Source organism: Miscanthus floridulus, chromosome 8 (assembly GCF_019320115.1).
Source record: "Miscanthus floridulus cultivar M001 chromosome 8, ASM1932011v1, whole genome shotgun sequence".
In the NCBI taxonomy this organism is placed as follows: Eukaryota; Viridiplantae; Streptophyta; class Magnoliopsida; order Poales; family Poaceae; genus Miscanthus; species Miscanthus floridulus.
In genome coordinates, this window is record NC_089587.1 from 225,503,414 (window position 1) to 225,527,229 (window position 23,816).

The window sequence follows — 23,816 nt, forward strand, 5'->3', positions numbered from 1 at the left end:
TACCGTAAGGAAGCGAGTTGAATAGCGTGTTATAAGTTGCAATGTAGAAACATAGAATAATGATCTATAGAATCAATTTTCATCTTTCACCCTATAAATTTGAGATAAGCTTATATGTGAACTTTGAAAAGTGGTGGAATGTCAAATTCTAAGTCAAATAACCTAATTTATTAAGTAGATTTCAATTCCTCCAAATAAAAGGATCCAAACGGCCCCTTAGCTAAATTTATTTCAAAAAATGGTATCAGTATTTATGGCTTTATGAATTAGGTAGATACACTATGAAAATATATTTCATTATGAATCTAATGGTATCTACTTCATCCATTCTAAATTGTAAATCGTTTTGTTTCCTAGATATACATAGCTTTACTTATGTACATAGATATAGCATAATAAGTATTAGTGTTCAAAACATAGTAAAAACTACATAGAGAAACCAAAATGAGTCGTAGTTTGTAATGGAGTATGTACTATAGTATAGCATAATAAGTATTAGTGTTTTTTATATAAATTTAGTTAAACTTAAAAGAGTTTGATTTGAATGAACAATACTCCAATATATGAATACTACCAAGATTCAAATTTTATAATCTTTGACCAATTTAGCCAACAATTTTAAATATAATAACAAAACATTTATAAGGTTGGTTTAGAATTAAATGTACTATCTAATGATAAAAAAATATAAAAATGTAATATAAAATAAACAAATGATTAAAATATAGTCTGAAATATCTTGCCACGGTATATTATATCTTGTAAAAAATGGATTGGATGGAGTAATAAACAATTTTCATTACATACTTTTAAGACGGAGACACGGAGTTAGTAGTACAAAATATGGCAGACCAGTCCCCAAGATGGTCCAATTCACTCGCATCGATGGATGATGCTACACGCCGCCAGCAGAAACCCCCAGGGCGAGGAGTCACGGTCGCAGGGCGGCCGGCCGGCCGGCCGGCGATCGCGTCGTGACCGGCCAGGTCGCCGGGGGCGTGGGGGCCGGGTGGCAGCGGAAGACACGATGGAAAAGGAAACCCACACTGCCCGGTCGCTCTCGACTCCAGTGTCATTGAGCGTCCTACCCCACCTGTAGGCAGGCCGCGCCTCTCCGAGTGGGACCACACACCCCTCCCCCACGTGATAACGGTTCCCCTTAGTCCCGCTGGCAGGCGGGCCCCGTACAGCCCGGTCCACCTGTTCGACGCTGGTGTCGCCGTCCAGGTCCGTTCCAGTACAAATGAGCAGCCGCAGCCGGCCTTCCTCCTCGTCCCCGTCTCCCCTCCGGCTCTCCCCTCCTCCTCCGCGCAGATCGCCAGGCGAGGAACCAGGTAGGCTAAGGGCGAGGGCAGGATGCAGTACAAGAACCTGGGCCGGTCGGGGCTCCGCGTCAGCCAGCTCTCGTACGGCGCGTGGGTGACCTTCGGCAACCAGCTGGACGTGAAGGAGGCCAAGGCGCTGCTGGAGGCGTGCCGGGACGCGGGCGTCAACTTCTTCGACAACGCCGAGGTGTACGCCAATGGGCGCGCCGAGGAGATCATGGGGCAGGCCATCCGGGACCTGGGCTGGCGCCGCTCCGACGTCGTCATCTCCACCAAGCTCTTCTGGGGCGGCCAGGGTCCCAACGACAAGGGCCTCTCCCGGAAGCACATCGTCGAGGGTCTCCGCGGCTCGCTCCGCCGCCTCGACATGGACTACGTCGACGTCGTCTACTGCCACCGCCCCGACGCCTCCACGCCCGTCGAGGAGACCGTGCGCGCCATGAACTGGGTCATCGACCAGGGATGGGCCTTCTACTGGGGCACCTCCGAGTGGTCCGCGCAGCAGATCACCGAGGCCTGGGCCGTCGCCAACCGCCTCGACCTCGTCGGACCCATCGTCGAGCAGCCGGAGTACAACCTCTTCTCCAGGCACAAGGTGAGGTCTACAACATCGTTTACCCATTCAATTCTCCCCCAAATCTTGACTCTGATTCGCCCGCAGATCATGCGGCGGCGGCGCTTCCTCTCTCTCTAGTCTAGTACAATACAATCCTATATCCCCGAGGTGGATTTCACGCCTTGGGTTTGGTACTTGCGGCGCTGTTCACCGGCACTTGCGGATCCCAGATGGCTTATTACTGCCTCCTAATTAAACTGCTATAGTATAGTAGTATTATTCAGTTAGCCGTACTCTCCGTATCTTTGACTATGGAGCGGTGGCGGCTGTCTTTTCCATGTCCGGGAGCACAGTACTGTTAAAATACAAACGAAGGGCATGTTTGGTTTGTTTTTTAATTCTAGTTCTGTACGATTTCGGCTGTGTGGGTCAGCATCGTACATTGGCTGTGTGGGTCGTATCACGGAATAATGGTTCTTCTTGCCATTTATCCAACCTTTGATGATGCAAAGTAGATCCATTTTTCTCCATCAGCGACCTACCTGGTTTCGTTTGTTCGTGAGAGGATTGGTTAGTTCCGAAGGACTTGCCTGGTGTAAACGGTAGAGTTTTATTGACTGTGATCGAAAGGTCCCGGGTTTGATTCGTGGTCTCCTCGCATTGTACAGGCGAGGGTAAGGCTTGCCACTGACACCCTTCTCCAGACCCCGCATAGAGCGGGAGCTCTTTGCACTGGGTACGCCTAGAGGATTGGTTAGTTCCAATGATGATGACATATACCCTTATTTGATGATGCAAAGTAGAACCATTCTCCATCAGCAACCTGCCTGGATTCTTTTGCTCATGAGAGGATTGGTTTCTTTCAATACAACAACAACAACAATATAGTCTTTCAATCCCAAGTAAGTTGGGTAGGCTAGAGTTGAAACCCACCAAGAGCCCCAAGTCACGGTTCAGGCACTTCAATAGCTGATTTCCAAATACTCCTATTCAAACATAGATCTCTAGGTATATCCCAAACATTCAAATATCTTTTTATTGCCTTCCCCATATCAATTTTGGTCTTCCTCTACCTCTCCTCATATTATTAGCTTGGTTTAGGACTCCACAATGCACTGGTGCCTCTAGAGGACTACTTTGGACATGGCCAAACCACTTCAACCGATGTTGGACAAGCTTTTTTCAATTGGTGCTATCTCTAGGCGATCAAGTATATATCATCGTTCTGAACTCGGTCCATTCTTGTGTGACGCAAATCCATCGCAACATACGCATTTCTGCAACACTCAATTGTTGAACATGTCGAATCTTTGTAGACCAACATTCTGCTCCATACAACATAGCCGGTCTAATCGCCGTTCTATAGAACTTGCCTTTTAGCTTTTGTGGTACCCTCTTGTCACAGAGAATGTCAGAAGCTTGTCACCACTTGATCCACCCTCCTTTGATTCTATGGCTAACGTCCGCATCAATATCTTCATCTCTTTATAGCATCGATCCCCGATATCGAAAGGTATCTTTCTTAGGCACTACTTGACCTTCCAAACTCACATCTCCCTCCTCCTATACAGCTCCACCAAAGTTGCATCTCATGTATTCGGTTTTAGTTCTGTTCAATCTAAAACTTTTAGACTCAATGGTCTGCCGTCATAACTCTAGTTTTCTATTTACTCATGCCTGACTTTCGTCCACTAACACTACATCATCAGCGAACAACATAAACCAAGGGATATCCCCTTGTATGTTCCTGGTAGCCTCATCCATTACCAAGGCAAAGAGATACGGGCTTCAAGCTGACCCTTGATGAAGTCCAATTTTAATTGGGAAGTAATCTGTGTTACCATCGTTTATTCGAACACTAGTCACAATATTGTTGTACATGTCCTTGATGAGGGTCACGTACTTTGATGGGACATTATGTTTGTCCAAAGACCACCACATAACATTTCTTGGTATCTTGTCATAAGCCTTCTCCAAGTCAATGAAAATCAAGTGGAGGTCCTTCTTCTGCTCTCTAAACCGCTCCATAACCTGTCTTATTAAGAAAATTACTTCTGTGGTTGACCTTCTGGACATGAAACCAAATTGGTTTGTTGATATCTGCGTCGTTCCTCGCAGGCACTGCTCGATGACTCTCTCATAACTTCATATTGTGGCTCATCAACTTAATTCCTCGATAATTAGTACAACTTTGAATATCTCCCTTGTTCTTGTAGATTGGTACCAATATGCTTCTTCTCCACTACTCAGGCATCTTGTTCGATCGAAAGATATTGTTGAACATCTTGGTTAGCCATACTATAGCTATATCCTTGAGACATCTCCACGCCTTGATTGGGATACCATCAGGGCCCATCGCTTTGTCCCCTTTTATCCTTTTCAAGGCTTCTCTGACCTCCGGTTATTGAATCATCCGCACAAAGCGCCTGTTAGTGTCATCAAACGAGTCGTCCAGCTGAACGGTGGTGTTCTCGTTCTCACAATTGAACAATTTATCAAAATACTCTTGCCATCTATGTCTGATCTCATTCTCCTTCATCAAGAGTTGCTCCCTCTCATCCTTTATGCACTTGACTTGGTTGAAGTCCCTTGTCTTCCTATCGCGAGCCATAGCCATCCTATAAATGTCTTTCTCTCCTTCCTTCGTACTCAAACGTCGGTAAAGGTCCTCATAGGCCCGCCCCTTTGCCTCACTCACCGCTCGTTTTACAGTCTTCTTTGCCACCTTGTACTTCTCTATGTTGTTTGCACACCTGTCATGATACAAACGCTTATAGCACTCCTTTTCCTTAATAGCCTTTTGCACATCTTCATTTCACCACCAAGTGTCTTTCGAGTCGCATCCGCTCCCTTTGGTCACTCCAAGCACATCTGAAGCAACCTTCCAAACGCATGTTGCCATCTTCTTCCACATGTTGTTTGCATCGCCTTCATCATTACAAAGGCCCTCTTCAATGACCTTTTCCTTAAAGACCTTTGATGCTTCCCCTTCTAATTTTCACCCCTTCGTTCTAGCAACCTTAGCTTGTTTGTTCCCACGAGCTTGCACCAGAAAGCGGAAATCAGCCACCACCAGCTTGTGTTGAGCGACCACACAACACATTCTCCAGGTACCACCTTACAGTCCACGCATGTTCGTTTATTCCTCCTTGTAAGAACAAAGTCGATTTGACTAGAGTACTGGCCGCTACTAAAGGTCACTAAATGAGACTGTCTTTTACGGAAGAAAGTGTTAGCTATCATCAGATCAAAAGCTATAGCGAAGTCTAAGACTTGCTCTCCCTCCTGGTTCCTACTACCATATCCGAAACCCCAATGAACCGCCTCGAAATCTGCACTTGATGTACCTACATGGCCATTAAGATCACCTCCTATAAAGAGCTTCTCGCTACTAGGGACAACCCTAACCAAACAATCTAAGTCTTCTCAGAAAAGCCACTTAGCACTCTCATCATGGCCTACTTGGGGGGGCATACGCACTAATTACGTTTAAGACCATATCACTAATGATAAGTTTAACTAAAATGATCCTATCCCTTTGCCTTCTCACCTCCACCACACCATCCTTGAGGCTCTTATCAATCAAAACTCCTACCCCATTTTTATTTAAAGTTGTCCCTGTGTACCAGAGCTTGAAGCCGGTATTGTCCACCTCCTTCGCCTTCTGCCCCTTCCATTTAGTCTCTTGGACGCATAAGATATTTACACGCCTCCTAACCGCTGTGTCCACTAACTCTCTTAACTTACCTATAAGGGACCCTATATTCCAGCTATCTAAACGGATCCTAGTTGGCTCGACTAGCTTCCTTACCCTTCGCACCAGTCGAGGTAGGTGTGAAGATCCTTGCTCATTTTGCACCACACCCGGGCGCCGATGTGGCGCGCCACTAAGGATGCGACGACCCGATCCTTGCTCACTTGACACCTTGTCCAGATCACGACACGGCGCGTCACGGGGGTGACGACTCGGCCCTTGCTCATTTAACACCATACCCGGGTTCTGACATGGCGCGTCGCTAAGAGGGTTACACCCCAACAGGATTCTTTTGGGTCTCATCTTTATTAAAGTGGCTAAGTTTTTACATTGGCTCGACGCGCTTAACACAACCCTCCTCCTTTACCGGAACTTGTGACCTACTATGCTGGGACACCAAAGGCGCCCCACCATAGACGGAGTTGATTGGTTTCTTTCAATGATTATGACATATCCCCTTTCTCAACGACCAGATAGGCAGATAGTATGGTATAATTATCAATCCATTTCCAGGAGTGTATCTACTTAAAATAAATCTGATCTTTCTTGATGTAATCTATAACCTACAGCTCTAGGAATAGTGTAGCTACCAAACCAGACAGCGATGAAAATCATGCGTTGTCCTGTATGCTTTTGCGCCATGTAGGATCCCCGGCACAAAACAGCAAATACTGATGTTGAAAGGTTTGGTCTAGCACCATGCTATGGACAGCTTAGTGCAAGACTCGAAGCGATTTTTTTCTAACAATAGAAAAACTCAGCCTGATGTTTAGTTTTAGTCGATCAATCAATTTATTATTGGTCTGAACTCATTATCAAACTGAAGCCACCAACCTATCATTGTCAATGTTGCATTCAATTAGTTGGCAGTGGTTGCTCATTCCAGGTTAGGAGTTCACTACACAAGATTATAAGTCATGCAAGTTGCCTTCGCAAGTTGGAGTTCGATTTTTAACTCTTACTACACTGAAGTGATGCGGCTAGGATGTAGAAGTGTTACAAAGTTCAGGATGGAACCAAACAACAAAAAAAGTTTGGTCAATTGGGTGTGGTTAATGGTACAAGGTAGCAGGTAGCTATTAGCCTATTACTGCAAGTTTTTTTTTCTTGGTCGATACCTGAATAATCATGGCAGCCTGGTTCCCTGGAATATTAAACTGCATTACCTATGGTAGATCCAAATGAAACATGATTTTTTTTACAGAAATTGAAACAGCAAGTTATGTAGTCTACCTTTCAGAGGAGCTCCTAATTTAGGATTCCCATGTGTCTTATTTGCTTGTCTGTTTCCTAGTCTAACTCTGTTCTCTGTCAATTGCTTGTATTTCTGTTCTTGTTAAATGGAAATGGGGGGCAGCCTCGATTCGGGAAAAAAAAAAGAGGAGATTCAATCTGCATCTTGAGTGTCTACGGTATTCTAACATCTTAGTTTACACGTTTTGTCAGTCATGGCACATGGCATTTAGGTACATTTGACTTGGGATATTCGTCATCCTTCAGTTATTTTATTTCATAACTTTACTTGGATTGCTCATCTTCCATGTCCATTTTATGTCAAAATTCAGTGAGCATTTTTTTTTAAAAAAAACGAGAGCTTGAAATAGTCAGGTTTGCCGCTAGTGTTATAAAATATTGCTTCATTTCAGTCTATGAGTGCAGACTTTGGTGCCCAGGGGGGCTGGCGCCCTTGTTAGCTAAAATCATCACAAAAATCATGGATGTAGTACACATAAAGTTAAGTATAGCAGCAACAATTCAGTTTGAAATTCATCCTAGATGCCAAGAAACAAAATAGACAAGCAGTCAACCTGGCACTGTTCATCATGTGTTGACAGTGACACTTCTGTTTTTTTTAATCTCAGCATCAAAAATGAATTTTGAACTGAATTGTTGTGGCTTCATACACGATTTTTGAAACATTGCAACATGGTATTTTAGAACGAGGGCACCATATGATTTTCCTTCAGTCTATAGTGATTCAGATACAGTTTGTTGCATGCCTAAGCATGCCAGTTCAGCAGATCGATACCAGTATGCTAGCATGAGACTTTCTGGTAGGGAACTGCCATTTTTCGTGACTAGAATCATTCATGTTTATTTGTGTCTGTGATATTCCTTCTTTGTGCGGATGTATTCTATTTGAGATTCCATGGTTAAATAATAAACACTATTTGCTCTTGAATGATTTCAAAAAAAAAAAAAAGTCAAACAGATCATCCTATGCATGCAGTTTGTGTTACAAGAACTAATAGCACACTACTTTTCTGCAGGTTGAGTCTGAGTTCATGCCACTTTACAGCACCTATGGCATTGGTTTAACTACATGGAGTCCTCTAGCTTCAGGAGTACTAACCGGCAAATATAGCAAAGGGTACGTACCTGCTGATAGCAGGTTTGCCCTAGACAATTACAAGGTATTTGGGGGAACCTTTTATATTATGCCAGTACTCATTCTCTTAACTACTACACCTTCCGTCCTAGTATACAAGGCGTAACTATCTATGGTTCAAAGATCAAGGAACGTATTTAATTCTCCTCTCTTCACGCATTAACGAGTACTATAGTACACAACATGTGGTACTACTAGTATTGAGAGAGAGAGACTCATGCTCACGTGAGAGGAGGGAGGTAAGAAGGCCAATTGGAGAACATTGAATGCCGCATGGATGGACGCCCGTCCAGAGGAGAGAGGTGAAGAGCACGCCTTGAATAAAAGTGGTTACGCCTTCATTCGGATGGAGGGAGTAGTTATTTTAGAATACCAACACCTTTTAGGATGCAATCCCCCAAATGAACCAAAGAGCCAAGAGAAACCATACCAGAATCATCTAATCACATCCTGTTCTACAATTCCACTTCGGCAATTGCTTCTGTGGAGATGACAACTAAAATAGCAAAAAAAACTATTTTTGTTAAGCAACACCAGTGTTCAACTGCATTGCTAATGTATCATAATCATTAGACATTAGCTCATGATCGGCAGATCGCAGGTGGCACACTGCATAATCAATGTATAACCTAGCATAACTTTGCAGGAATTAACTTTACTTTGTAGCAGCTACTGGTTTCAGCTCTGTTTTATCTGTTTGTTATGTATAACCTAACATATCTTTATTTTGTTATTTCTTCTGAGTATTTTATAGCTAATCCATTCCTTGCCTTGGGTTTCCAGAACCTGGCGAACAGGTCCCTGGTGGACGACACGCTTCTAAAAGTGAATGGGCTAAAACCTATCGCCGCTGAACTTGGCGTTTCGTTAGCTCAACTCTCAATTGCTTGGTGTGCATCGAACCCCAACGTCTCATCTGTGATCACTGGAGCTACCAAAGAAAGCCAGGTACATTTTCCAAACTCGTGTTCTTCAGAGGATCTCTACTGCTCTAAGCAAGCATGTCTACATGGTAAGGAATACTCTGACCCATTTGGCAAACCACATGAACAGATCGTGGAGAACATGAAGGCTCTAGATGTCATTCCACTGCTGACGCCGGAGGTTCTCGACAGGATTGAGGCGGTGGTCCAAAGCAAGCCCAAACGCACCGAATCATACAGGTGAATGTGGTACAGCCTACGGCGTGCAGATTGAGTGGCAGGGAGGGATTCGGCATTCATCCGTATGGAGTTTAGGCCTCTCCAGTGACTTGATTTGACGAAACTATAATCCATGGTTTGTGTATTCTGGGCGTCCCAGCCGTGTTGCTGTGTTCCAAACATTTCCCTTGTGAACCCAACTAGTGGTCACAAATAGTCTGTCTGTCCTGTGTGTATTCGCGTTTCAGATTCAGATTTTGGACCAGTCAATCCTGGATTGTTTCCTGCGAGCATAGAGATTTGTCGAGGACCCTGGATGACAATGATTCTTACTGGTTGTGCTGCAAGATTTCTGGAGTGTGATCCTCTGCTGTATCAGCAGCTCATGCTGTTGGCTGTTGCTTGCAGGAATTTTCATGTCCAGACACTTTCTGAAGAAGGAAGCCCTTGCAGTGCTGATCACGCGATCTGCGTGCTCCATGGCCCCATGGCAGGGGTAACGTCGCTTTTGGGGTGCTGTTCAAATGTGCCGTCGGATTTGTCCATTCACGAGGTTAGGTTCAGAGGCACTCTCAGACACAGCCACGGACAGCAAAGTGAGCCATCAGCAGCACTGCACTGGTCTCAAACGTCCACATTTTGTCCCCCCAAACACCCGGGTGGTTGGCGTTGCATTGCAGATTACAGCAATTAGCACAAACACTGTGCGGCAACTGGGAATTCAGATATGAACACAAATATGAAACAGCAGAACTGATACTTTTGCTACAGCAAACAGAAGGATAAAAACCGACACTTTGGGCGACCATGCCTCACAGCACAGGTAAAAACAGTGTGGACAGAAGAGATGGGGGCTATGCTCATAGTCATAGCCCATGAGAAAAGCTCAACAAGGGCACCAAAAGGAAGAAGAAGAAAAAAAAATACTTCTACTATTTCCACTAGACACAAGTAAACTCACAACTATGCCAAAGATATGGGCTGCTGTTACGTGGTATCAAACACAGTTCAAGCTTCACCAGCGGTATAGCTCTCTAGCTCCAAACACCCATCGGTGGTTTTCAAGTCCTGCCTCTTGTGCAAGCTGCTGTAGGTCTGTGAGCCCCTTGGAATCGCGGACCTGCAGTAGAGTTTTTATTTTTGGAAATTTTGGCGTCAAACATGGTAGAACCAAAATTCATGATGCTGACTAATAGGATATAAATCCAGCTTCTCAGTGGATAACCGGCATGCCTTAAACCTCTGGATTCAACTATATCTGGGCTGAAGAAGTATGAGAGAAGGAACTAACCGAGACCGTTGGCATCTGAAGTCCTCATGATCTTGAGTCTCTTCACTGAACCTACAAACATCCTGCGGAAGTGCAGAGTAAAACAATAAGCCATCCGAAAGAACCATTCCATGACACTTCAGAAACGGTCTCCTGTTCAACTTCTGATTGCTAACATAGTGCAGGGGACTTACTCCCAGGGAACATCTCCAACAAGCATCCAGTCCCCATCCCTGTCCTCATAGGTGAGCTGATACTCCGATGAGTTGTCCAATAGCTTAAGAGACTGTGAACTACCTGATAATTTTCATGATCAATAGAGACCAGGGTCAGAAATGAGAGCAGAAAAGATACCCTCACAAACGTATGAAACTATACTAGAACAGCATTGTGTCCTAAGTATATACAAAAGTATACATCCCCGGTGCCATAACTATGGCACCACCGCACCATAGACCCTGATGCAGTAGAGCATCGGATTGACCCATCAAGTGGATAGTACTCAGTGTTTTCAATTCATTTCAGCGTTACCGTTTGTAGCAATTATACACTTGATGACGGTAATCGAAAAAAAGGGACAAAATATAGAAAAGCTCCACACCATATAGGTTGACATGATCAGAATATGCACTAGGTTCTACTATATATAGTGAAAGTAAAAGATCAGATTATGACTTACTAGAAGTGCAAAGACCGATGGACGGCTTCATGAACATGAGCTCAAGTGCTGAGGCAAGGGTCTTGTAGGATCGATGGGCGTTGAGATCCACCTTCCTTCCAATGATATCTCCTTCCATGTTCACCTTCACCCAACCAACGACCCGTCCTTTCTTGCTCTCCTCCTTGTCTTCCTGCATGTCAGCTTCAGCAGCGGGCTTCTTTGTGCCAGCCTCAGAGGCATTTTCTTTGGCCTGGTTAAATAGGCTGTTCATCCTGAAAGTTCTTATGGGTGGCCATCCCACCACTCCAAAGCTGCTACCAAACCGGAAAATGCAGTCACGATTAGTTGAGAGCACTATGGGTACGTAGCTCGGCAAGCAAGGAAATGGCATTCTTTTTGAACCAAGAAGACATGATACTAGGATACTTTTCTTGTCAAGAAAATTTTGGTGGTTGCAGATCTGAAGGGCAATGCAAGTATGCAACAAACTAAAAGTCTCCTTTTTATTATCCCAGAGTTTGCAGGATGCTCATGGTAAGATTTAATAACGGAAGCCGTGCAAATTAGGTAGCTTCGGCAGGGAAAAAACATTAGTCTTAGGAGATGTCTGTGCATAATAAACAAGAAAGAAGGTTTCTTTTTCGGAACAAATTAGGTGCAAAACTTCAAATGCACGGCGGCCATCATCCTATGATCCTAACAACAAGCAGACAAGGAGGCACTTATACTGATAGAGTTCTGAACTTTTTTCCCCTGATACTATATAGAAATGAAAGACGCATGTTTGGAGCTGTTGTTCTGCATAGGCAAGGAAGAAGAGAAGCGTTCTGAACTTTTTTTCCCTGATACTATATAGAAATGAAAGACGCATGTTTGGAGCTGTTGTTCTGCATAGGCAAGGAAGAAGAGAAGCGTGCAGTGCAAAGGGAGTTGTTCTTGCTGCTCACCTCTGTGGATGGCCAGAAGCGACCGTCCCCGGCGAGGTGGTGGCGTTGGGCGCTGCATCCGCCTTGGCCCTCTTGCTGGGCGCCGCGGCACCTGCGCCTGCCGCTGGGGAGGAGGAGGACACGGAGGAATCCGGCGACAGGGACCCCGGCTGCAGGTCCCGAGCCGTGAGGATCCGGCACGGCGCTGGCGACGGCTGCTGCTGCTGCTGCTGCTTCTTGGAGCCGAGGCAGAGCCCCAGCTCCAGCTCGTCGTCGTCCTGCCCCACCACCACCTCCTCGTCCTCCTCCTCGGCGCCGGAGTTCTCCTCCACCTCCTCCGCGGCGGCTGGAGGCGGCTCACCGGAGATGAACGCCGCCGTGGGCCCCGCTCCCCCTCTCATCGCGGCGCTGCGCTGGTGGTGGTGGTTTCCTGGTCCTGGCTCTGCGACTGTGCTGTGCTGTGCTGTGCGTGGGCGTGCGTTTTGGGAGAGACACCTCGAGAGAGAGGAAAGGAGCTGTTGCTGTTATCTGAGAGAGGAGTTCTGGGTGTGCGTGCAGGCCAGTGTAGGAAGCTTTCGTCTCCTGCGATCCTGACTTATGGGCCCTGCAATGCCGGGATAGCCCCTAATTGCTAAGGGCACAGGCCACTTGTCCACCGTAAGTGTCTGTTTGGACTCACCGTACAAATAGGAACATGATTAGCTGGTTGCGTATTGTTGGGATTAATAAGAACATGAATGTATCGATGGTTTGTCTATAATATGCTTAATAACATTTTATCGGAAATGTTAGAGGACAATCGTGTGTTTTTGTCTCTCTCGGCACACGGTTTTCTGATCATCCGATCGTTGGGTTTGTCCATAGTTGTTAATTGTCTTTGTGTCAACATATATTAGATTATATATATATATATATATATATATATATTAGTTTTTTGTCTAGCTATAAAAAAATTGTTACTTGTTAATTGTCTTTGTGTCAACATATATTAGATTTCGTTAGGTTTGTATAGTTTTGTGTATCGGGTTTTTTATAACCTGATTCGAAAATTGCAGCTGCAATTTTATTATAAAATATACGCAATAAGCATGGTGGCCGTTGGATTTCGATCTAATGTTGGTAGAATTCATGTGCTACTGTTATCTAAAGCAACTAAATTTGTTTCAAATAGAAATCATGTGTTTTACATGGAACTAACAACCGTGTGCTAGTTAGTCACGAAACACATTAATATAATATAGACATCCTAAAAAAAATCAAAATCAACAAAGTAGCACAATCTCAAACGTTCGCAGACTATATATTGGTCAGCACTTTTCCCTCCGCCTTTGGTCCCGTCAGGTTGCCGTGGCCCGTGGGCGCCCTGGCGACGCAGGTACCCATGTCGGTTCGTCGTCTGTCTCCGGCACCGCCTATCACCGGAGATCTGAGGCACACCAGAGTTAGAGAGAGTGAGGGCGAGAGGAGAGGAGATAGGAGTGTACCTCATCGTGGACGCTAGATCGGAGCCCCGTTCGGTCCATCTCCGCGGCAGAGTCGTCGTTAAAGATGGCAACGGGCCCCGATACCCGATACCCGACGGTTATTTAATCCATTAGGGGACGGGGATGGGATCATATCTTTACCCGCGGGCATCTAAATGGGCAAGAATCCATCTCCGACGGGTATAGCGGGTACGGGAACGTTTCCTGTTTACCCGTCCCCATTACTCGTTGGGGAACCCGACTATTTGAGTTGTCATGCGAGTATTAGGCCCAAAGAAGCTCAACATAGGTATTTTGGCCCAAATCTGAACAATCATATATATAGTTTTTGTGTTTTAGGAACCCTAGTTCAATTTTTTCTCACCATCTCCGCCAGTAGCACAAGCATGCCTGCCTCACGAGCGCTCGTGCCCCTCGCTTCCTTAGTTCGGTCTCTCTGCCACCTTTGCTTGTCCTCCTCGCAACCTCGCTCCTTCTCCTCGGCATCTCCGAGACTCCGACACTTATACCCGGGTGAAGAAGAAACGTCTCCGATTGCAAAGCTGCGACCCCAAGTGTCCTTGTTTATCCGGTATATAGTACCCGTCGGGTATCTGTTACCTGACCGATGCCCGACGGGTACAGAGATGGGCAAGAATCTATACCCGAGACAGTTAACGGGAACGGAGACGGAATGAATTCTTCGTAGCGGGGAAGAGAACATTCCGACAATACCCCACGGTTACATCCCCGTTGCCAACGCTAGTCGCCGTAGGCCGCACGTACGCTGCAGTGAGCAGCGGGGGCACGCGGCACGCCCCTCCAGATGTTGTGGCGGCACCCATTAATCTGCTATCAAGAGCATAAAAATTCAGGGGAAAAAGGGAGCACAGGTGCCGCCGAGGCGGAAGGGGGACGTTGGTGGTCCACTTGCCATGCGAGGGGGCCGTATAGGCGGCCGTTGCCGCTGCAGGACTCCGTGAGTCGTAGCCGTTGCAGCTGCAGGGGTCCGCGAGGGCGAAGCGCGGCGGGGGAGGTGGCCGTAGGTGATGCGGCGCAGCTGCAGAGACGTAGCTGTGGCCGGCGCCGCTGCACGGGCACGCAAGGGCGAAGTCACGTGAAGGAGATGGCCGGAAGCGGGACGACGGTGGTGCTGGGCCGCGTCGTGGGGACCGAGGCGGCCGTACGCGGCGTGCCGGCCGGCGAAGGGCCCCCGCGAGAGAGGTGGCCGGAAGCTGGGCCACGGCGACTGCGGCCGGCGGAGCGGCGGAAGGCGCAGGCGCCCAGGTAGGCCAGCGTCCTGGCGTCGCAGGCGGCGGAGTCTGGATGAGCGGCGGGGTTTTCTCGGTGGCGTCGACGCGGCTCGCGTTTTTTTTACTGCTCTGCGATGGCGCGTTCCTGCTGCTGCGATGGCGCGACCTCATTAGGCGCGGAGGAACGTGGGGGAGGCGCCGCAGCGGCAGGCAGCGTGGAGCAGGCATGGCGACCATCCGTTGGCTTTACCCTAAATTATAAGTTGTTTAGTTTTTTATGTACTTAGTTCTCGTTATGCATCTACATATCTAGATACTGTGGGGGTATGACCTCCGATACCCACAGGTGTATACATGGATCGAGCCGCTAGGGGATGCCCAGCCCACAAGACTGCGCATGGGTCGCGCCACTACTAGAGGCCCAGCTTACAAAACGACGCCGCGTGAATCACGACGTAGGTCGGCGTGCCTCACAAGATTGCGTGAAGATCCTCGGTGATCTAGGAAACCTGCTCAGATATGCTAGGTTACGTAATATCTATAACTTCATATTTTGTAAATCGATCAAGATAGAAACAACCGATCTATAACCCTACTTCTTGGCTATATAGGGCGGGTAGGGACTCTCCTCGTTCTCATCTGATCATACGCAATACAACCCACCGAAAGACACATGACATAGGGTATTACGCCAAGTCGACGGCCTAAACCTACCTAATCGTTGTCTCTTGCGTTCTGTGTCACTGTTCGGTTCCCTCACGCGCACCTCCACCGATTCATTTACTACCGTGGACATACCCCTTGGTAGACTGCCAATTAGATTTCGACGACAGTGGCACGCCAGGTAGGGGGTGTGCGTGCTGAATCCATGGTAAACCAGATGATTCGTTTCCTGAGCTCCATGGCTTTTCCCGAGCTAGGTCAGATCTTCACGATTGGATCCATGACCTGGATCATCGGCCCCGACGGCAACGAGGAGATCGTGGAGGCGGCGTAGGCTTACCCTGCGCCGATCGTGTCAACACCTGTAACAACATCTCTGATCCCGGCGCCCCATCGCTGGGTTAGGAGATCTATCGGCAATGATGATCTAATCGCATCCATCGATTGGGTCATAGACCGCTTAGCAGAATGTCAGCACCTCATGGATTTGGTCTTAGATCAATCTAGAGCGAGCGGTGATTTTTCTACACTCCAAGATCACCAAGCTACTGCGACCGAGCGACCTGCTCGGCCACACCGTTCGAGGCAGACAGATTCTGATCTGGTGATCATGGCTACTCTAGAGGGGCGCATGTGAAAGGTCCTAATATGGCTAGAGGGGGGTGAATAGCCTATTTAAAAATCTACAAATCAACTAGAGCAATTTGATTAGTATGACAAATAGCGTAATGCAAACTTGCTCTAGCTCTACAAGGGTTGCAAGCCACCTATCCAACAATTATAGTTGCAATGATTACTTAGGCACACAACTTCCAAAGTAATTACTCACTAAGAGCTCTCAATCTTGCTACTCTAAAGAGCTCAACTAGATGAATATAAATAATAAAGCAAGCTCTCAATTCTAATTACACTAAAGAGCTTGTATCAACTAGTTTGCAAGAATATAAATAAGTGAGTAGGGTGATTATACCGACGTGTAGGGGATGAACCAATCACAAGAAGAATATATAGCCAATCACCGGGAGAATGCCAAAGACAAGAGACAATTGATTTTCTCCCGAGGTTCACGTGCTTGCCAACACGCTATGTCCCCGTTGTGTTGACCAACACTTGGTGGTTCGGCGGCTAAGAGGTGTTTCACAAACCTCATCCACACGATTGGACACCGCAAGAACCGACCCACAAGTGAGGTAACTCAATGACACGAGCAATTTACTAGAGTTACCTTTCGGCGCTCCGCCGGGGAAGGTATAACTCCCCTCACAATCACCGGAGACGGCCACAAACAATCACCAACTCATGCCGATCCTCCACCGCTGCACCGAGCCGTCTAGGTGGTGGCAACCACCAAGAGTAACAAGTGAAATCCGTAGCGCAACACGAATATCAAGTGCCTCTAGATGCAATCACTCAAGCAATGCACTTGGATTCTCTCCCAATCTCACAAAGATGATGAATCAATGATGGAGATGAGTGGGAGGACTTTGGCTAAGCTCACAAGGTTGTTATGTCAATGAAAATGTGCAAGAGTTCTCCCTTGAGCTGGCCATGGGGCTATAAATAGAGCCCCCATTAAATAGAGCCGTTATACCCCTTCACTGGGCAAATCACGCTCTGACCAGATGCTCCGGTCATACTGACCGGACCCTGGACATAGCGTCCGGTCCACAGATGTAAGCCACGTGTCATTCTGAGTTAAACTTAAGCCGCCAGATCACAACGGCTATTAACTGATCGGACGCTCCGGCAAAACTGACTGGACGCAGAATCCTCAATGTCTGGTCGTTTCCAGTAAGCTCCCTGAGGCGTATTTCTTCGACCGGACATGTCCGGTCCACCTTGACCGGACATAGACCAGCGTCCGGTGCAATACCCTCGGTACTGTGCAGACCCGTCAGTTTGACCGGACGCACGCTCCCAGGGTCCGGTGCTTTTAGACCCAGCGTCTGGTTAGTTGACCGACGCTAGCGTCTTCGCGATCAACTCGTTTTCACTTCTAACTTCTTCACCGTTGCTCCGATGTGCCAACCACAAGAATTTGCATTCAGCGCAATAGAACATAGGCATTCCATTTTCCCGAAAGCGCCGAATCTCAACCCTGCAAACACCACCTCCTTTGTAGATGTGCCAACACCACCAAGTGTATCACCTTGTGCACAAGTGTTAGCATATTTTCACAAACATTTTCAAGGGTGTTAGCACTCCACTAGATCCTAAATGCATATGCAATGAGTTAGAGCATCTAGTGGCACTTTGATAACCGCATTCCGATACGAGTTTTACTCCTCTTAATAGTATGGCTATCTATCCTAAATGTGATCACACTCACTAAGTGTCTTGATCACTAAAACAAAATGGCTCCTATATTTTATACCTTTGCCTTGAGCCTTTTGTTTTTCTCTTTCTTCTTTTCCAAGTTTAAGCATTTGATCATCACCATGCCATCACCATCGTCATGATCTTTGCCATTGCTTCATCACTTGGAGTAGTGCTACCTATCTCATAATCACTTGATAAACTAGGTTAGCACTTAGGGTTTCATCAATTAACCAAAACCAAACTAGAGCTTTCAGCATGGCGCGGCACCGACCACTTCAGCTACCGGCCTGTGCTTGGCCGACTACGAGGCCCCGATGGAGAACCCATCGAGGCCCTATCCCTTTGGGCTAGAGGGTGTGCGATCTATGTACCAGAACACCGTTCACCACCTCTTCATCGATGACGTCGAGCATGACCACGTCACTGACCTCTATAGGTTCGACCCGACTGACTTCGGTCGCTGCTTGATCTATTCTAGCGGCGGAGTGGTTGTAGACGGGAAGGTGTATGTGTGCAAGAGCACGTGGAAGACGATGTGGTGTGCGGGAAATGGGGAGTACGCCTCAGAGCCACGACAGATTTATAACGAAACGACCCCTGACCCTCCACCTTCTAGGGTTTTTGGGAAACTACGCTTGCCGCATCGTGTCCCCTGTGAGTTCTCCACGCGTCACTGGGCTGTTAACTGGGCTTATCGTATCAGTATGCGAAGCTACGTTTCGCACGGGCCACAAAGACAAAACACGTGCGAAGCAATATTTCGAAGGAATTTTTGGATTTTCATGGCAAGATATTTTTTCTGACCCTGCTACAAGATATCTTCACATTCTTCTAGTAGATTCGGGGACTACATGTGTACACGTCATCTAACGATGACTATACTATTTTTCTCAGCTAAACTGGGAACGGGTTCAGCACCTAAAGACTACTACTTTGGACCCCGGCACCATGAGACTGCTTCACCTAGTGCTAGGCTCGGGGACTAATGTGGCAGAACCGCCTAATCTAATGCTTCCTAAGAGTACTCGTCTTTCATTAGACACTAAGTACTCAAGGGAGGACACCAAATTACTCAGTTCTGTTGAGCACACCCCAGGGGAGAACCCAAAAATCTACATTTTTCCATCAGGATCACAAATGAGAGAATAGAGCTTACATCATTATTAACCATTTCTTACATCACTTTTAATACAACCTTAGAGTATAATATTTATTGTTATAACAACGGAATATGAACAAGTTATCAGAGTTATGAATAATTTAATTTAACAGCGGATTATAAACATGTGATCAGAGTTACAACAGAAATAATTATTTATTCTTGACATAATGAAGCATTGATATATATATATACTATGATAACAGATTATAAAACTTCCATTTAAAAAAATATTTAGTGAGAGTTATAAATAAAAACTATGATCGCAGCGTAAAGGAATCCTCTCTAAGCCCACCAGGAGGAATCCACACATAAGGGTCAGCTCTAGCATCCACCTATCACCTGTAACAGAGAGAAATGAAACCCTGAGTACTCAATTGTACTCAGCAAGACTTACCCGATAGAAGGAAAGAAAAATACTCCAAAGATATGCAAGGCTATCTGGCTTGTGGGTTTATTGCATCTGCAGGAAGCATTACTAAATGTGCATCCTTATATTCGATTTTTATTAGCAAATGCATTAGTTCCTTAACTAACCATTCTATGTAAGCACTTGTGCTACTTTCAAGCAAGTGGTAAGCAATCAGAATCATTTTTACCATCTTTCATCTTCTAGTTGTTACTACGATGCTAGAGTTTAGACAAGTCATACCGGAACACCGACGATTCGCGAATCAATGCCTTCAGCTGGGTACCCTAAAAATACATGTCCCACTTATACCCTAGGCACAAGCAGGACCAACCCACTACCCTCCTATCAAGAGGTCCAGGTCTCCGTCCAAACTAGGACTCCAAGCCCCCGACCCCTGAGTCTCGGACTCAATGCGGTGCAAGGACCTCCAATACCCCAAAACCACCTTGATAGTCGGTCTGGAAAGAGCCAGAACCCATGACAAGAGAGTAACAAGTCTTCCGTGCACCCATACCCAAGTATGTGCTCGGGATAATAAGTCTATGACTTGCCTATCGTCCAATGCAACGGCCGGTCCTTAACCGACACAGACAGAGAAAACAGCGTAACCAAGCTAGGTCCTATTGGCCGTAGGACACAACCTCTTACACCCACTAATACCCAAACCATATCCCTACGCATCACCATTTATCATTTTCACCATTTATATTTTTCAAGTGATAATAATACAGTAATAAATTTCCTATCTCTCGCGAGTGACAGGCAATCACTCGACTTCTATCGGAGTCCTGTAGCATAGCACTTACACGATCTTGTCATACTAGTAAGACTCTTAGGATATATATATATATATAGGGTTTCAATCAACTCCTTAAAACTTAATGCACAAATATAATTTAAAGTGCAGAGAAGTAGGGGTTATGCATCGGGGCTTGACTGGGTAAGATTTAATCAGAAGTTAGCTTTCCATCATGGCGACATGATCTCCAAAAGTACCATTTCTCCAGCAACTCCTGATGACCCCGCGATCCATCGACGTCCCTATTATGATATGCAATGCGATGCAATGCAAAGACGTAATTAATCAACTACAACTATGACTCGTAAAATACGATTTACACCTTTCAAGTTAACGAGCTAGTTATAATGACTAACATACTAATCTACGTATCAACATCGTCGAGAAAGGTGTCATTTCCTAACAAGTGTTTTAGTTATAAAATTCCAAGGTGTTTCTTTATCCCATTCTATTGATTTAATCTTTATTCAAAATAGGACATCATTATCTACTCTAGTAAACTAATTATTATGGAGCTACAAAAATTATAGTGAGCAACAAATAATATCAGTAATTTACTATAAAATTTTTAGAGTCAACACTATCACCGACTTATCATGGAAATTCCTACAAGTTCATATTTTAACAATATTAAACATTTTAAAATAATTAGAGCAACCCTGAAAATATTTTAAAACTAGATGAACCAACTACGCTAATAGATAGATCATGATTTTAGGAGCCTAACAAAATTGGTTTCATAATTTATGGAATCTTAAATAATTTTATATTTAAATAACAAAATCAGCTCAGAATCTATTTTAGGAAATCTTCACTAATTTGTTGGAAAAACAAAAAGAACACCGTGGCCCAAGCGGGGGAGCCCAGCATGCGAGAGCAGGCCGGCCAGAGGCCTAGGCGGGCGCGCGGCCAGCGGCACAAGCTGGCCCAACGCACAGACAACGGTGACCGACTGGCCCAGCGCGCGGACACAAGCGACCCAGTAAGTCGGCGGTGGTATTTAAGCGATGAGGCCCCTATACTTTCCTTAAATCAACCCGCAGGACACAAAGATTATTTATGTGAGTCACATATTTGCATAGAGAACCCTAAACAAAATTTCTACTTCACTTCTTACCCTTCTCCCTCCTTCGGTGAAACAAAGGAGCAGGGGAACACGCGTAGAAGCCTCACCGACGGTCGGGTCTGGCAGGAGAGGGCGCCACGGCGACGATGGGATGGCCGGCTCCCAATGAGGGTCCCTTCGCGACCCCAAGGCGGCCATGGCACGGTCAGAGGCGGTGCCAGGCGTTGGGACCACACACAGCAGCGGTCGTAGAGCAGAGCAGAGGAACGCTGGGGCGAAGTCAATTCCGACGGCGAAAGGTCCTAATGGCTAGAGTGGGGGGTGAATAGCCTATTAAAAATTTCTATAACAACACTTAATAAACCAGTTAGACAATTATGAGGCAAAGCGAGTGTTGCGCTAGCCTACTAAAGTTGCAAGCCACCTACCACAATTCTATATAGTTTCTAACCACACTATAGCTATGGCACTACACTAAGTTAGTGTGCTCTCAAAGGCTAACTAAAGAACCACACTAATCAAACTAACAAGCTCTCACAACTAGCTATACTAAAGAGCTTGACAACTAGTTTGTGGTAATGTAAAAAGAGGGAGCAATTTATTTATACTGCCGTGTAGAGGAGTGAACCAATCAATCACAAGAATAAATACCAATGAAGACCAATCATCTCAGAATCAAATGATGAACACAATGATTTTTTACCAAGGTTCACTTGCTTGCAGATAAGCAAGTTCTCGTTGTGGCGATTCACTCACTTAGAGGTTCACGCGCTAATTGGCATCACATGCCAAACCCTCAATAGGGTGCCACACAACCAATACAAGATGAGGATCACACAAGCCACAAGCAATCCACTATAGTACCTTTTGGCTCTCCATTGGGAAAAGGTCAAGAACCCCTCACAATCACCACGATCGGAGCCGGAGACAATCACCAACCTTCGTCCAACGATCCTCGCTGCTCCAAGCCATCTGGCTAGCGGCAACCACCAAGAGTAACAAGCGAATCCCACAGTGAAACACGAACACTAAGTGCCTCTAGATGCAAACACTCAAGCAATGCACTTGAATTCACTCCCAATCTCACAAAGATGTTGAATCAATGATGGAGATGAGTGGGAGGACTTTGGCTAAGCTCACAAGGTTGCTATGTCAATGCAAATGGTCAAGAGAGTGAGCTAGAGCTAGCCATGGGGCTTAAATAGAAGCTCCCACAAAATAGAGCCATTGGGCTTCTCACTGCACTAAACACGGGGCGACCGGACGCGCCGGTCATATTGATCGGACGCTGGACCTCAGCGTCCGATCACTCGATGTGTGTCACATGTCCCCTGCTTTAAAAGTTGATTGCCTGATCTCAACGGTCACTAGTACATTTAAGTTGTGACCGGACGCGCTGCTTCGAAGTGACCGGACGTAGGACCTCAGCGTCTGGTCATTTCTAGTAAGCATGCAGAGATGATTTTTCACGATCGGACGCGTCCGGTCACCCTTGACCGGACTCACCCAGCGTTCGGTCAGTCACCCTCTTCATTATGTGTTGCCACGTTAGCAGGGCCAGATGCACCCCATCGGTATTTGATCACTCAGTGACCCAGCGTCCGATCGAAGACCGACGCCAGCGTCTTCGCTACTTCCAATGATCGGACGTAGGTCCCCAGCGTCTGGTCACTGCGTGACCAGCATGACTAACCCCTTTTCAACTCTATCTTCTTCACCCTTGCTCAAATATGCCAACCACCAAGTGTATCATCTTGTGCACATGTGTTAGCATATTTTCACAAATATTTTCAAGGGTGTTAGCACTCCACTAGATCCTAAATGCATATGCAATGAGTTAGAGTATCTAGTGGCACTTTGATAACCGTATTTCGATACAAGTTTCACCCCTCTTAATAGTACGGCTATCGATCCTAAATGTGATCACACTCACTAAGTGTCTCGATCACCAAAACAAAATGGCTCCTACAATTTATACATTTGTCTTGAGCCTTTTGTTTTTCTCTTTCTTCTTTTCAAGTCCAAGCACTTGATCATCACCATGGCATTTCCATCATCATGTCATGATCTTTATTTGCTTCACCACTTGGAATATGCTACCTATCTCATGATCACTTGATAAACTAGGTTAGCACTTAGGGTTTCATCAATTCACCAAAACCAAACTAGAGCTTTCAATCTCCCCCTTTTTGGTAATTGATGACAGCCCTTTCACAAAGATATGAATTGAAATTCAATTGAATCCATGTTGCTTGCCCAAGCATATTTACTGTGTGTAAAAGGATATGGATAAGTTTCATGAACCTCAAATGGTAGCAATTGCTCCCCCTACATATGTGCTAAGAGTTTGGATTGTAGCTTGTACATATGCTTAGATAGGAAATATAGGAGACAATGTCTACCAAATGATGCTAAGGTATAAAAGATAGACCTTTGAAGCGTGATACCAATCGGAGTGCACCAATATACCATCCTTAGCACCATGGTTAGCTCGATATCACTTGAAAATGAAATCACTAGATAACCTATGTATGCTAATTTTTCATTTCATCATTCAAAGCTACAACTAGCATACACCACACAAGCATGGATATTGAAATTTAAAACTTGTGCCATACAAGCAAACATATAAAATGCACATTCATATGCACCATACAAG

At 45.8% G+C, this 23,816-nt stretch overlaps 3 protein-coding genes across 4 annotated transcripts; 1 reads left to right on the plus strand and 2 right to left on the minus strand.

The window, feature by feature from the left end:
* Nucleotides 1-1,256: 1,256 nt before the first annotated feature.
* LOC136478359 (probable voltage-gated potassium channel subunit beta) lies at nucleotides 1,257-9,513 on the plus strand. The gene is made up of 4 exons (XM_066476789.1): nucleotides 1,257-1,920; nucleotides 7,906-8,049; nucleotides 8,808-8,972; nucleotides 9,078-9,513. The coding sequence occupies exons 1-4, from the start codon at nucleotides 1,357-1,359 to the stop codon at nucleotides 9,189-9,191; spliced, it is 987 nt and encodes a 328-aa protein (XP_066332886.1). The 5' UTR covers nucleotides 1,257-1,356; the 3' UTR covers nucleotides 9,192-9,513.
* Nucleotides 9,514-9,906: 393 nt separating this feature from the next.
* LOC136478361 (auxin-responsive protein IAA10-like) lies at nucleotides 9,907-12,581 on the minus strand. 2 transcript variants are annotated; one of them, XM_066476790.1, is made up of 5 exons: nucleotides 12,045-12,581; nucleotides 11,116-11,411; nucleotides 10,631-10,733; nucleotides 10,458-10,519; nucleotides 9,907-10,286 (listed from the first exon to the last, which is right to left on the minus strand). In XM_066476790.1, the coding sequence occupies exons 1-5, from the start codon at nucleotides 12,422-12,424 to the stop codon at nucleotides 10,228-10,230; spliced, it is 900 nt and encodes a 299-aa protein (XP_066332887.1). In that variant the 5' UTR covers nucleotides 12,425-12,581; the 3' UTR covers nucleotides 9,907-10,227. The 2 variants fall into 2 exon arrangements, with proteins under 2 accessions (XP_066332887.1, XP_066332888.1); XM_066476791.1 differs by having other exon boundaries at nucleotides 11,116-11,408; nucleotides 12,045-12,579.
* Nucleotides 12,582-14,160: 1,579 nt separating this feature from the next.
* On the minus strand, nucleotides 14,161-14,967 carry LOC136470734 (predicted GPI-anchored protein 58). The gene has a single exon (XM_066468474.1). It carries the CDS (start codon nucleotides 14,965-14,967, stop codon nucleotides 14,161-14,163), a length of 807 nt encoding a protein of 268 aa, XP_066324571.1.
* Between the last annotated feature and the right edge of the window lie 8,849 nt (nucleotides 14,968-23,816).

Coding starts and splice junctions, on each gene's coding strand:
- LOC136478359 (XM_066476789.1), top strand. CDS start 1,357: ATGCAGTACAAGAACCTGGGCCGGTCGGGGCTCCGCGTCAGCCAGCTC. Junction 1,921..7,905: donor ACCTCTTCTCCAGGCACAAG/GTGAGGTCTACA, acceptor ACTTTTCTGCAG/GTTGAGTCTGAGTTCATGCC. Junction 8,050..8,807: donor TTGCCCTAGACAATTACAAG/GTATTTGGGGGA, acceptor TTGGGTTTCCAG/AACCTGGCGAACAGGTCCCT.
- LOC136478361 (XM_066476790.1), bottom strand. CDS start 12,424: ATGAGAGGGGGAGCGGGGCCCACGGCGGCGTTCATCTCCGGTGAGCCG. Junction 11,412..12,044: donor GCTTCTGGCCATCCACAGAG/GTGAGCAGCAAG, acceptor CCGGTTTGGTAG/CAGCTTTGGAGTGGTGGGAT. Junction 10,520..10,630: donor GTTGGAGATGTTCCCTGGGA/GTAAGTCCCCTG, acceptor GCACTTCCGCAG/GATGTTTGTAGGTTCAGTGA.
- LOC136470734 (XM_066468474.1), bottom strand. CDS start 14,967: ATGCCTGCTCCACGCTGCCTGCCGCTGCGGCGCCTCCCCCACGTTCCT.